Genomic DNA, 14,739 nt, shown 5'->3' with positions numbered 1-14,739 from the left:
ACCCCTAGCCTGGGAAACTCCATATGCTGCAGGGGCAGCCCTAAAAAAAAAAAAAAAAAAAGTCGTGTTTTATACTCTTGGATCTGATTCCCCACTCGAAAATCTATCAGCCAAGGGGTCCTTCCTTTCTGAGAGAAGCAGTAACCTCATAGCCTCTCCCTATCCATCATGGAAAAAAAATATCTTTGCAACTGGAATCTCCCTTACCTATTTCTTTCTTCCCTCACCACCACCACCTCTGATAACCACCTCTGACAACCACAAAGTCTGTATCTTTGACTTTGTTTCTATTTGGTTATGTTTGTTTGTTGAGTTTTTTAGATTCCACATATAAGTGACATCATACAGTATTTGCCTTTCTCTGCCTAACTTATAAATTCATTTAGCAAAACACTCCCAAGGTCCATCCATGTTGTTACAAATGTTAAGATTTCATTCTTTTTTATGGCCGAGTAATATTCCATTGCATCTATGTACCACATCTTCTTTATTTATTCAGCTACTGATGGACACTTGTAAATAATGCTTTTTATTCATTTATTAATTGACATTTAAAGTAATTCAGTTTTTGATAATTTTTTTTTTTTTGGCTGCACCTGCAGCATACAAAAGTTCCCAGGCCAGGGATCAAACTCACAACATAGCAGCAACCCAAGTCACAGCAGTGACAATTCTGGATACTTAACCCACTGTACCACAAGGGAACTCTAGCTTTTTATAAATATAATACTATGTTTCCATATACTTGCCTCCCTTTTCCTCACTCCATTTTTTCCTTACATATATTTTATATTATGTATTCATATACATTTCTGTAACAAATCAATCTCCACCGTATATTTACATATATATATATTTATGAATGAATTAGAGAAAAATAAAGTTCATGTTAATCTTTATGACCCTTACTGAATATTTCCAATTTATTTTCCAGAAATGATGTAGAAATTTATAACTTATAATGCAAATAGCAATGCATACCAGTTTCACACAAAATTACCAGCAAGAAATGCTATCATTTAAAAAGTATTATTATAGGAGTTCCTGCTGTGGCTCAGCAGTAGTGAACCCGGCATATGGAAGTTCTCAGGCTAGGGGCAGAATTGGACCTGCAGCTGCTGGCCTATGCCACAGCCACAGCAATGTCAGATCCTTAACCCACTGAGTGAGGCAAGGATTAACCCACATCCTCATGGATGCTAGTTGGGTTCATTAACCACTGAGCCACAACGGGAACTCCCTGTGAGTAGTTTTTTATACTTTATTATTCTTAAGCATTCCATATAAATTTAAATGAAATCTTCATATAGCATTTACACTATGCTATTTTGTCATAGCTGATTGAATATATTTTCTGGTATGCTTAGGGTTTTATATTTCTTTTCTTTGTAAGAGATTTAAAATTTTTACATCTCCAAATTTGTCTGCTTTTGTAATTTATCTTGCTATATTACCTATATTATCTTGCTACCTATATTAGCCAAATTGAGTCAAGCTGGGAGTTTATTTGGTAAACAGATTAAAAATCTCAATTGGTTTTATCTCTAAACGGCTATCCAGTTGCCCAATGAAAAATCCTTTCTCAGCCATTTTGTTGGGAAGCTTGCCTTATCATACAATATCTAAATCTGCCTAACCAGATTTAGAGTTAGACAGATTCCCATTGTGGAGTTCCCATTGTGGCTCAGCAGTAACAAACCCGGCTGGCCTTGCTCATTGGGTTAAGGATCCGATGTTGCTGTGAGCTGTGGTGTAGGTCACAGACACGGCTCGGATACTGAGTTGCTATGGCTGTGATGTAGGCTGGCAGCTGTAGCTCCGATTAGACCCCTAGCCTGCGAACTTCCATATGCCACACATGAGGCCCTAAAAAAACAAAAACAAAAAACAAAAAACAAAAACCAACCTCAGTGCCCTAATGTTGGACTTTCATTATAGTTTGCATCTACATCACATCATATAGATAATCAGATAGATGCATGTATGTATAGAAAGCTTCCATGTCTCCCACATCTGTCTGAGGACCCTGCTTTCTGTAATATTATTACTTAATATGCTGTAGTTCAGGCAGGCCTCAACCACCCCTCTGCTAAATTTACTTTTCATAATACTATTTTACATTCTCATCCATACTTAAGATTTTAAAAATTATTTCATTGACTTAAAAAAATTTTTTTTTTTTTTTGCTTTTTTAGGGCCACACCTGAGGATATATGAAGGCTCCCAGGCTAGGGGTCCAATCAGGGCTGCAGCTGCCAGCCTACACCACAGCCACAGCAACAAGGGATCCAAGCCTCATCTGAAACCTATACCACAGCTCATGACAATGCTGGATCCTTAACCCACTGAGCGAGGCCAGGGATTGAATCTGCAACCTCATGGATACTAGTCAGCTTCGTTACTGCCGAGGCACAATGGAAACTTCGACTTTAAAAAAATTTAATATAATTTTGATGAAAATTATGTTACAGTTGTGAATTAACTTTAAAAGAATATGCACATATATGATATTTAGTCTTGCTACCTAGGAAAATGGCATGTTTTACTTTATCAGTAATTATTGTTCATCTGCCCCAGACTTTTGTATTATAATAATCACGCAGAGCTCTCATATGATTTTTCCTCATAGACATTTTCCGTATATCATTATAAATGATATCACAATTTGGCACTTTGGGGCTAATTTTCCTCAACTAGTGACTGTTGATATATGAAAATGACATTAATTGTGATATATTACCTCTTACCAAACTAATGTTTCATTAATAAATAATTATAGTAACATTTCTCTCAATTCCATTGTACTTTCTAGGCACAAAAGCATCTGAAAATATTGCTATGTTCTTTGTTGCTGTCTCACATGCATTTTATATCTTATTACATCACCAGGAAATTTTGAGAACAGTATTAAGTAATTATAGTGATACTAGAGCTTCTTTTTTATTTCTCATGCCATGCCAGTGGCATGCAGAAGTTCCTCAGCCAGGGATCTAACCTGTGCCACAGCAGTAACCAGAGCCACAGAAGTGCCAACACCAGATCCTTAACCCGCTGAGCCACAGGGAACTCCTATACCTGAGACTTGATAGATCTCTCCTCCAGTGCAAGTCCAGCTTTGCTTTACCATGGACATTTTCACTGAATCCTTCTCTATCAGTTGTTTAATTATTACTGTTGTTATTTTCACTATTAATGAATTTGAGCACCTATATTTTCATCTTCACACAGTCTCTGTGATTTGGGGTCTTTTGCTTATTTCTTTCTCCTCTAAAGCCTGGTCTAATTCCTGTGAGGAGAAAGCTGTTCTGAAGCAGTAAACAATAACAAGTGCAGAAAAAGAAGAAGAAAGTATGGAGTTCCCACTGTGGCACAGCGGAAACGAATCTGACTGGGATCCATGAGGCCACAGGTTCGATCCCTGGCCTTGCTCAGTGGGTTAAGGATCCAGCGTTGCCAGGAGCTGTGGTGAAGGTTGCAGATTGGGCTCGAATCTGGCATTGCTGTGGCTATGGTATAGGCTGGCAGCTACAGCTCCAATTCAACCCCTAACCTGGGAACCTCCATATGCTGCAGGTGAGACTCTAAAAAGCAAAAGGAAAAAAAAAAAAAGAAGAAGGAGAAAGTAAGGATTTTCTTCCACTGCCTTTAGGCTGCAGTGACTTACCGAGATGGCCCTGATGCACTCAAGGTAAGAGGTTCTCTTCACACAGCTGACATGAGGACCTTCCACTGGAAGGATTTTTTTCATATTGTCACGAAAACCGGAGCACTTACTGGCCTCTTGACTTGAGACAGTGCACCATCTCACAGTTTCCTTAGGAAAAGCCAGACACAGCCCTAGGGGAGAGAGGCCAGAGGTATAAGGGACCCACAGCACTCACCTTTCTCTGCTGGAAGAAGAGGTTAAAGACAAGGTCAGGGGTTAGCTGAGAGGGGTAAACAGAAAGAGGACTGGCTGCCTGGCACACATAAATTCTCAGGTCCCACTTCTCTGATTGTGCCTTTCCCCTTGGAGAAAAAAGCCAAAGATACCCCCCCCCCCGGAAGTCAAATATAGAATTAACATATGAGCCAGGAATTCTACTCCTAAGTATAGGAGAATTGAAAACAGGTATTCAAATACATATTCACACATCTTCATTGCAGCCCTATTCACAATGGTCAAAAAGGTGGGAACAACCCAAATGTACATCAGTGAATGAACTGATAAGAAACATACAGTATATCCATACAATGGAATAGATTCTACTATAAAACACAAAGCATTGCTATATGCTATAGGATTGACAAAGCTCAAAAAATATTACGTTATACAAAAGAAGTCAGACACAAAAGGCCACACATTACACGATTCCGCTTTTATGAAATATCTAGAATAAGTCAATCTATAGAGACAGAAAGCAAATTGGTGGTGGGCAGGGCTGCGGGGGGAGGAGGCTGTGTACAGGATGTTCTCTTGGGTGATGGAAACAGATAGAAGTGGTAGTTGCATAACCCTGTGAGTGTACTAACTTTTATTTTTTTGCTTTATTTTATTTTATTTTATTTATTTCATTTTATTTTATGGCCACACATGCGGCATATAGAAATACCCAGGCTAGGGGTTGAATCGGAGCTACAGCTGCTGGCCTACACCACAACTGCAGCAATGCGTGATGTGAGCTGCATCTGTGACTTACACCACAGCTCACTGCAACACCAGATTTGTAACCCACTAAGCAAGGCCAGGGATCGAATCCATGTCCTCCTGCATATTAGTCAGGTTCATTATCGCTAAGCCACAATGGGAACTTCCCTAACTTTTAAAATGTTTATGTGGAGTTCCTGTCGTGGCGCAGTGGTTAACGAATTCGACTAGGAACCATGAGGTTGCAGGTTCGATCCCTGCCCTTGCTCAGTGGGTTAACGATCCGGCATTGCCGTGGGCTGTGGTGTAGGTTGCAGAAGCGGCTTGGATCCCGCGTTGCTGTGGCTCTGGCATAGGCTGGCAGCTACAGCTCTGATTGGACCCCTAGCCTGGGAAACGCCATATGCCGCCGGAGCGGCAAAAAGACAAATAAATAAATAAATAAATAAATAAATAAATAAATAAATAAATAAAATGTTTATGTTAGTGGATTTCACTTCAAAAAAGAAAAGAAAAAAAAAAACCTTATGGGAAAGGAGATTTGGGCCTAGTGATTTAGTCTTCCTCTTGACCCTGGATCCTCTAACCTTACACAGTATTATAGCTGGAATGTCAAAATCAGTGCCTTATTATTTCACTGTCACTTTAACCTGTAGTAACTAGTGCCGAAAATACAAGAAAGGCAAAATTCTATTTACAAATCTGTGGTATTTGAGCAAAATGTTATCTTAGATGAAATCTAGAAGATGAAAGTAACATCAGTAATAGCTAACAGTTTTTGACGAGGGCCAGACACACGAAGGCCTCAAATGCCCGCAATTGCCCTGTGGGTTAGATATTGGTGTTCTTGTTTTGTAGATGAGATTAAACAGGCAAACAAAAGAAACTTGTCAGAGACATCAAACAACTTGAGATGAATCTAATACTTGAAATATCCAGGTCTATTGGACTCCAAAATCTGTGTTGCCTTTTAACTGTCTGTAAGTAGGAAATTTCAGAAGAAATGGGGCAGATGTCAAACTTCCTTGGAGAGAATCCCATATCAAAGATTGGGAGTGACAAACAGAATGCCTCAGCTCTGTTTGAAAAGGCTTTCAGATATCACTTATATCTGGAATATAATATACTGCACAAATGAACCTTTCTACGGAAACAAACTCATGGACATGGAGAACAGACTGTGGTTGCCAAGAGGGAGGGGGAGGGGGAGGGAGCAGGATGAACTGGGAGTTTCGGGTTAGTAGATGCAAACTATTGCATTTGGAGTGGATAAGCAATGAGACCCTGCTGTGTAGCACAGGGAACTACATCTAGCCACTTGTGATGGAATATGTTGGAGGATAACGTGAGAAAAAGAATGTGTGTGTGTGTGTGTGTACACATATGGTTGGGACGCTTTGTTTTAGAGGGGAGGTTAAGTTACACAAAGAGGTACTGTACACAAGTGCAGGATTTTTTTTCTTTTTCAAAGGTATGAACTTATTGGGAAAGCCTTTTTGAAAGTCTGTATTTTCAGTTGCTTCTGCTTATGTTCAAATGATTAAGACTTTAGCTTTGCATTTAACAATGTTTTTAAAAATGTGAGAATCAGAGTTCCCTGCTGGCCTCATGGTTAAGGATCTCATGTTGTCGCTGCTGTGCCTTGGGTCACTGCTATGGTTTGACCCCTGGCCCAGGAGCTCTTGGGCAAAGCAAAAAAAAAAAAAAATTAACAACTAAAAAAAATTTTTTTTTGTTTTGTTTTTTTAGGGCCCCACCCATGGCTTATGGAGGTTCCCAGGCTAGGGGTCTAATCAGAACTGTAGACGCCAGTGTGCAAAACAGCCACAGCAATGCCAGATCTGAGCCATATCTTCGACCTACACCACAGCTCACAGCAATGCTGGATCCTTAACCCACTGAGCGAGGCCAGGGATTGAACCCACAACCTCATGGTTCTTAGATTCGTTTCCGCCATGCCAATGACAGGAACTCCCAAAAAAAATTTTTTTAATAAATAAAAGTGTGAGTATAATACAGGTGAATGAAGTTTGCTTCATTAGGGGAAAAGCTAAAGTTTTCACAGAAACATGGTACTAAAACAGGGAACTAAACAAATGCAAGAAAAATAAAACACAAAACAAACCAAAACCCAAATGAGGATGGACTTCTATTTCTGCCTGTGAAAGATAATTGATATGGGACTTGCCCTAGCACTTTACAAAACAAAGGAAAATCTGGGGAGTTCTCTTGTGGTACAGATTTGGCATTGTCAGTGCAGTGGCTTGGGTCACTGCTGTGGCACAGGTTTGATCCCTGGCTTGGGAACTTCCATATGCTATGGGCATGGCCAAAAAAAAGAAGCAAATGAAAAACCTGGAAAAAGTGTTTTAAAATATTGAACAACAGGAAGTGCAAGTCTGTGATCCCTGACAGACAGGGAGCAAGTAGGTAACCAAGCCCTTACAATCATTCTAGCTTTCTTCCTGGACAAAGGGACTGGATGGCAGGGCAGAGAAGGGAAAACCATACAGCCTGATGGTCATCCCAAGGTGAGGAGACAGAGATCATAGCTTGGTAAGAAGGAGGTCATTAGAATGTGCAGCACAGAGTACCAAAGAGCAGGGAGTGCAAAATGAGTAAAGAAAGAAAGAGAGGTTGAGATCCAGATGCTTCATACCCCTAAGATTCTGGCTAAATACCAACCTGAGCATTGTGGTGGCCAGGCAAGGACAACTGTTAGGAAAAAAAAATTAATGAGGAGCCTAAGCTGAGTTCTACCATTTGGAGTGGAGAAAATCTTATTGAATAAATAGTGCATTTATGAAAAATTCTAGAAGTAAGCTAAGTTAGATATAGAGTGAAGGGTATTCTAGACACAGCCTAAAAATCTTGAAAACTAGTCTTGAAAAGATGAAACAGATCTGAAGATAATATGACTGTCTGCCAGAAAAAAAGTTGATACTCCTTAAATTAAAAAAACAAAATCCAGTACTCAGCAAGATAACATTCACGATGTCCAGCAGCCAATAAAATTACTACACAGGTGAAGAGGCAAGAAAATGTAACCCATAACCAGGAAGAAAATCGGTCAAGAGAATCAGAACTAGAAATGAAAGTAGTAATGAAATTAACACAAAATCACTTTAAAACAGCTCTTTAAAATGTTATATATAAGCTGAGAGATTTAAGGAAAAACAAGAACATAATGAGGATACAAATATAAGATACAAAGAGTGAAAAAGAATTGATAGAAAGAAAGACAGAATATCTAAAATGAAAATTCCATTGGATGAGATTAACATCAGATTAAATACTGCAGAAGACAAAAGATATGGAAGACATTATTGGAAACTATCCAAAATGAAGCACAGAGAGAAAGAAATATTGAAAAACATGATCAGAGCCTCAGTGACTTGTCATAGAGTATTAAGTAATACAACATATGCATAACTGGAGTTCAGGAGAAAAATTAGGAAAAGTGGCAAGAAAAAAGCATATGAAGAAATATTTGTCCAGAATATTTCCTAACATAAAAACTACAGTTTCACAGTTCTAAAACAGCCGCACAAAAAAGAGACAAAATTAGGAACAGAGGAACAAAGACAATAAATATCACAGACTTTTGGTCAGAAACCATGCAAATCATAGGCAATGGAATGATAGCATTAAAGTGCTAAAAGGAACATAACTTGTAATCTAGAAATCTATACCCAATGAAAGTAACTCTCAAAATTGAAGGCAAAAATAAATTCAGACAAACAAGTATTGGGAGAATTTGGGCACAGCAAATTTGCACTGCAATGTATGTTAGAGGAAGTTCCAGACCCAAATGGTAACACAGGCAAATTCTATCAAACACTTAAAAGAGAAATAACGCCAATGCTACACAAACTATCTTGTAAAGTAGAAGAATAGGAATACTTCTAACTCATTTTCTAAGACTAGCAATAACCTGATACCAAATCCAGAGACATTACCAGTAAAGAAAACTACAGCCAAATATCCCCCATAAACATAGGCACAAAAATCATTTACAAAATATTAACAGATCAAATCCAACCACCCGCACCCCGCCGGACAAAAAATGTGAGTACATGAACACACACATGCATACACAGAAATATGTTTTCCCTTACCCAGGAAGGCAAAGTTGAATTAATATACAGAAATTAATCTGTATAGTTCATCATATTACAGAATAAAAGAGAAAAATCCATATGATTATCTCAATAGAACAGAAAAAGTACTTGCCAATTCAAAATTCCAAACAAAGTAGGAATAGGAAGGAATGTCCTCAACCTGATGAAGATCATCTACAAAAACCCACAGTTAATATCATACATAATGGTGAAGACTAAATGCTTTCCCCTTCGGGTTAGAAACAAGGCAAAGACAAACACTCTCACCATTTCCTTTTTTTTTTTTTTTTTTAGGGCTGAACTGGTAGCATATGGAAGTTCCCAGGCTAGGGGTCAAATCGTAGCTTCAGCTTTCACAGCAACATGGGATCCAAGCTGCGTCTGTGACTTATACCACAGCACACAGCAACACCAGATCCTTAACCCACTGAGCAAGGCCAGGGATTGAACCTACATCCTCATGGATACTAGTCAGATTCGTTTCTGCTGAGCCACAACAGGAACTCCTCACCATTTCTATTTAACATTGTATTAGAGGTCTTAACCCTTTTAATAAGCTTCAAGAGAGAAAAAAAAGGCATAGAGATTGGAAAAGGTGGTACAAAATTGTCTATATTCACAGATAACACATTTCTCTACACAGAAAATTTAAAGGAATAAATGAATTTAGAAATAGGATTTGAGGTCAAAATACTAAAATTAATTGAATCTTGGAGTTCCGTCATGGCTCGGTAGTTAACAAATCTGACTAGGAACCATGAGGTTGCGGGTTCAATCCCTGGCCTTGCTCAGTGGGTTAAGGATCCACTGTTGCCATGAGCTGTGGTGTAGGCTGCAGACGTGGCTCGGATCCTGCGTTGCTGTGGCTCTGGCGTAGGCCGGTGGCTACAGCTTCAATTCGACCCCTAGCCTGGGAACCTCCATATGCTGCAGGAGTGGCCCTAGAAATGGCAAAAAGATATAAATAAATAAATAAATAAAATTAAATTAATTGAATCTCTACAACTAAAAAGAAAAAAGTGTAATATGAAACTTTAAAAATACTACTTAAAATGGCATCCAAAAATATGAACTATATAGGGATAAATTTAACAAATTGTGAACAAGACTGGTACATGAAAACTATAAAGTACTCCAAAGATAAATGAAAGAAGCCTTAAATAAATAGATACAGAATATTCATGGATTAGAAAACAGAGTATTGCATTGTTTTGTTTTTCATTTTTAAAAATTTTATTGAAGTATAGTTTATTTACAATGTTGAAAAAAAACACAGTATTAAGGTGACAATTCTCCTCAAAATAATCTGTAAATTAAATGCCAACCCCAAAATAATCCAAGCCCTAAGTTGTTTTTTTATAGAAATTGTGCTTGTGATTCAAAACTGTGCTTGGGAGTTTCCTGGTGACTCAACAATTAAGGATCCAGTGTTGTCACTTCTGTGTTTTGGCTCGTGGCTGTAGCCAAAAACAAAATTAAAAAAACAACTGTGCTTGGATATGCAAAGATCTAAATGGCAAAACCAACACTGAAGTAGTACAACAGAGTTGGAGGATTTATACCACCTGATTTCAAGATATACTATAAAGCCGCGGTAACCAATACAGTATGATACTGGCACAAGGATAGACAGAAAGTTTAATGGAACAGGGAGTTCCCATCATGGCTCAGTGGAAACGAATCTGACTAGCACCCATGAGGACGCAGGTTTGATCCCTGGCCTCACTCAGCAGGTTAAAGATCCGGCGTTGCCGTGAGCGTTGGTGTAGGTCACAGACGCAGCTCAGATCCTGCGTTGCTGTGGCTGTGGTGTAGGTTGGCAACTACAGCTCTGATTCTATCCCTAGCCTGGGAACCTCCATATACCGTGGGTACAGCCCTAAAAAGACAAAAGACACACACACACACACAAACACACACACATGCACACACACAAAGAAAGAAAGAAAGTTTAATGGAACAAAACAAGAGTCTAGAAATTGACCCACATATATAGTCAGTAGATTTTAAACAAAGATGCCAAGGTAATTCAAAGGGGGAAGAACATTCTTTTCAAAAAGTCCTGGAATAACTGGATATCCATATGAGAAAAGTGAACCTCAACTCTTACTTTATACCATACGCAAAAATTAACCAAAACTGTATTGAAGACCAAAACATAAAAGCCAAAGCTATAAAACTTCTAAAACAAAGCAGAGAGGAAAATATTGCAACTTTGGGGGTAGCCAATTATATTTTTAGAGAGGGCAGAAAACATAATACAAAAAATAAAAATTAGGTAATTGAACCTGATCAAAATGTAAAACATCTGCTCTTCAGAAGATATCATTTAGAAAATGGAAAGCTAAGCCACAAACATGGAGAAAATAATTGTAGTACATTGACCAAGGACTAGCATCTAGAATATATAAAGGGTTTTTAAACTCAATTATCAAACAATACAATCAAAAATGAGGAAATACTTGAACAGATATTTTATAAAAGAAGATATAAGAATGGTCAATAAAAAACATGAAAAAAAGTGTTGGTTGTCTAATGGTTAGGTGCTTTCACTACTGTGGCCCAGTTTCAATGGTGATCTGGGAACTGAGATCCCACATCAAGCCGCTGCATACCGCAGCCAAAATTAAAAAATTAAAATAAAGTATAAAAATAAAAACATTTAAAAATGTTTAATATTATTACTCAGAGAAGTGCAATTTAGAACTATTGTGAGATACCACAACACATCTATTAGAACGGCTAAATATGAAAATACTGACAGCATCAAGTATTGCCAGGATGTGGAGCAACTGAAATTCTCATATTGCTGGTGGGAATATAAAATGGTACAACTACTCAAAACCTGACATTTTCTGGGAGTTCCCGTCTTGGCTCAGAAGAAACAAATCTGACTAGCATCCATAAGGATGCAGGTTCGATCCCTGGCCTTGCTCAGTGGATTAAGGATCCTGCCTTGCTGTGAGATGTGTAGGTCACAGATGCAGCTCAGATCTGGCGTTGCTGTGGCTGTGGTGTAGGCTGGCAGCTACAGCTCCATTTTGATCCCTCCCCTGGAAACCTCCATATACCGCAGGTACGGCCCTAAAAAAGAAAGAAAAAGAAATGAAATAATTACCCAAAAGAAATGAAAAATATGTCCACTCAAAGACTTGTATACTAATATAGAAGCTTTAGTCACAATATCCCCAGTGTGGAGACAATCTAAATATCCACTAACAAATGAATGGAAAACAAACTGTGGTAAAGTCATATGGAATACTACTCAGCAATAAAAAGGAGTGAACTTTGGTACACACAACAACAGGGATGAACCTCTAAACAATTATGCTTAGTGAAAAAAGCCAAACACCAAACACTATGTGACTATATGGTTCCATTTATGTGAAATCCTAGAAACAGCAAAACTTACCTAAAGTGGGAAAAAATAAGAATGCCTGGGAAGGGTAGGGACCGTTTAGGAGTGATGGAAATGCTCTGTATCTTGATCATGATGGTAGTTACGAAAGTAGGCATATTTGTCAAAATTCATTGAACTGTATGTATACTTAAAGGAGGGCATGTTACTATATGTAAGTTATATTTCAATAAAAAAATGATTTTAAAAAGAGAGCGTGTTCAAGCAAGCTAAAGATCAATGGGGTCAAGTAACATGAAGGAGGCCAGCCATCCATACCACTTCATCCAACCAGTGACGATTTCAAGAAGGGGCAATCAGGGCCCACGGTGAATACTTCAATCTGATCCTTGAAATGAAAAGCTGGCCACATGCTCAATCTGTGGAGAAGTCTTTTCCCGGAAAGAGCAAGAGGTGGAAGGAAGAAGTGGGAGCCAAGGTGGAGGTCCAGGAATAACCACTCCCTCTCCTCGGACCTTTTCTGTTTAAGCTAGAAGAGTTTTTGCTGGAGAAGAACACTGAGCTTTGAAGAAAGTGTGTCCTAGATTCCAGCCTGGTCCGGGGGCCAAGAGGGAAGGAATGCTGCGGGTGGGGCCGGCAGAGGCGGGGTGGGGGGCAGCTCTTGCCTCTGGTTTGTAAACACAGAGCAGACTGGGAAAACAAACTTTTGGGCCATGCCTGACACTGCCAAGAGAGAGGATGGAGATGGAACAAATAATACAAGCCCTGTTCACCAGGAAGAATGCCAGAGAGACCAGCGGCCTCTGGATTTCTTGTGGCCAGCCACAGTTAGACCACAACAATAGGGCCCTTGCCAGCCTTCCCCAGACCCGGCAGAGCTCCCTCTGTGGCCCTAGGTGGGCAGCACTGGGCCACAGAGGGCCCACTGCAATCGCTCCTTGCGTTTCCTGACTTCTTCTTCTGCCAGGCCCAGGTTATCCCTCCCTGCACGATAGATACCCCACCTTGGAAATGATTTAAGACAGCCTGAGACCTGACTGAACCAGGGCTGGATAGAACCCAGCTGTAGAATCAAGGAGTGAGGGGATCTCCACCTGCATGAGCACAGTGGCTCTCCACCATGACCTTCCTTACAGTTACCCAGCCATAAGCCCTGCCACCCCAACACAGAAAGGGGACCCCAATATTTACGTGCGGATTTTTTCCAGTGATAACTCACCTGTGCCCTTGGGCACAGCAACTGTGTGTTGTGAAAAGGAAATTAGTTCAGAGAAGGCACTGGACCACCCAGAGTCCCGTGGAACTGAGTGGTGGGTGGATCCCATTCTAGGGTGGTTGTTTCCCCCCTATATTCCTCCTCCTCCTCCCTGGTGCGTGGTACAAATGGAAGCTGGCATCATACAGTTCAGAGCAGGAACAATCCTTCTGGCTAGATATCTGACATGACAAGCTTACCTGACGCGTGCCCCTCTCCCTCTTAGTTGTGAGCCCTGGGAAAAATCCCTTCTCTTTGCTGACTATTTCCCTCACTGTAAACAGGATTAACAGCTTCCAGGCCAGAGGTTATGAACTTTTTCTGTAAAGCTAGTCAGTTACTAGCTTTGTGGGCCCTACACTCTATGTGGCAACTATGCACTACTGCCCTTAAAGCCTGAAAGCAGCCATGGACGATACTGACCTGCATGAGCAGGATCGCGTTCCAATGAAATTACATTCATGGATGTTTACATTTGAATTTCATGTAAGTCTCTCGTGTCAAAACTATTCTTTTTATTTTCTTTCACCCATGGAAAACTGTAGCTCAACTCAGCTGTTTATCAGACGGGGCTGGCGGACTTGGCTGGCGGGTGATGGTTTGTGAACCTCCTGCCCGGTGCTGGAGGGTTTCTGCAAGGGTGAAAGTTGTCAGGTGCATGGATGTACCACTACCGGCGAGTGGGAGGCAGTTCGGGGTCAACCAGACGCCGCGCTGCTTTGAAGCCGCTTAGACCAGGCAGCGCAGTGTCCCTCGGGAGCTGACTCTCGGCTGGCACCCGGTCCCTACCCTAGAGGGCCAGCCCCCACCCGGCTCCCAGTGCTCACTCACCCAGGGACCCCGCGCACAGCAAGACGCAGAAAGCGAGCCTCATTCTGTGAAGCGGCGCGCGACTCCGACCCGGCTCCCCTGGACTCTGCCAGCTGTTACTTGCCCGAGAGGGGGCGGATCCGCCTCCTCCAAAAGGTTCGCCCTTCCGGGCTGATCGCGCTCGCCACACCCCTACACCTTGCCCGAGAGCCTCCACTGCACCCTCTGCATCGGGCCGGGGACTGAGAGGCTGGATCTCCGTTCGCGGGCCAAGGGTCCGCAACCCGGAGGTATGAGCCCCTGCAACCTCGGAGCCCGAAGCAATGACCGCCTTACGCCGCAGAGAGAGAAACTGAGGCCCAAGACGAGAGTGACTGCCTGGGTCCCAGGTTAGCTACTCGAATGCAGGTTCCCTGACCCCCAGACCGTCGTGTAGACAAACAGCTCTTAGATGCTTTGAACACAGACTCCTTGGGACTGAGGGTCGGTCCAGGAGGTAAAAACTGTGGACCCGTCCCCCAGGAAAGAATGCGCACGCGTATACACAATGTAGTGAACACAATCTTCA

The 14,739-nt window shown here is 40.9% G+C and overlaps 1 protein-coding gene across 1 annotated transcript in view; it reads right to left on the bottom strand.

Annotated features, from left to right (window-relative positions):
- Nucleotides 1-14,326, bottom strand: part of LOC125128576 (inhibitor of carbonic anhydrase) — a 44,407-nt gene extending 30,081 nt beyond the window's left edge. The window contains exons 1-2 of the mRNA XM_047782837.1: nt 14,193-14,326; nt 3,665-3,837 (exon numbers count right to left, since the gene is read on the bottom strand). Coding sequence (XP_047638793.1) covers nt 3,665-3,837; nt 14,193-14,235 — 216 coding nt within the window. The 5' untranslated portion in view covers nt 14,236-14,326. The remainder of the gene's footprint in view (nt 1-3,664; nt 3,838-14,192) is intronic.
- Between the last annotated feature and the right edge of the window lie 413 nt (nt 14,327-14,739).

This window comes from Phacochoerus africanus, chromosome 1 (assembly GCF_016906955.1).
Source record: "Phacochoerus africanus isolate WHEZ1 chromosome 1, ROS_Pafr_v1, whole genome shotgun sequence".
In the NCBI taxonomy this organism is placed as follows: Eukaryota; Metazoa; Chordata; class Mammalia; order Artiodactyla; family Suidae; genus Phacochoerus; species Phacochoerus africanus.
The sequence above is the reverse complement of the archived record's forward strand: the minus strand, read 5'-3'. Positions and strand labels throughout refer to the sequence as shown.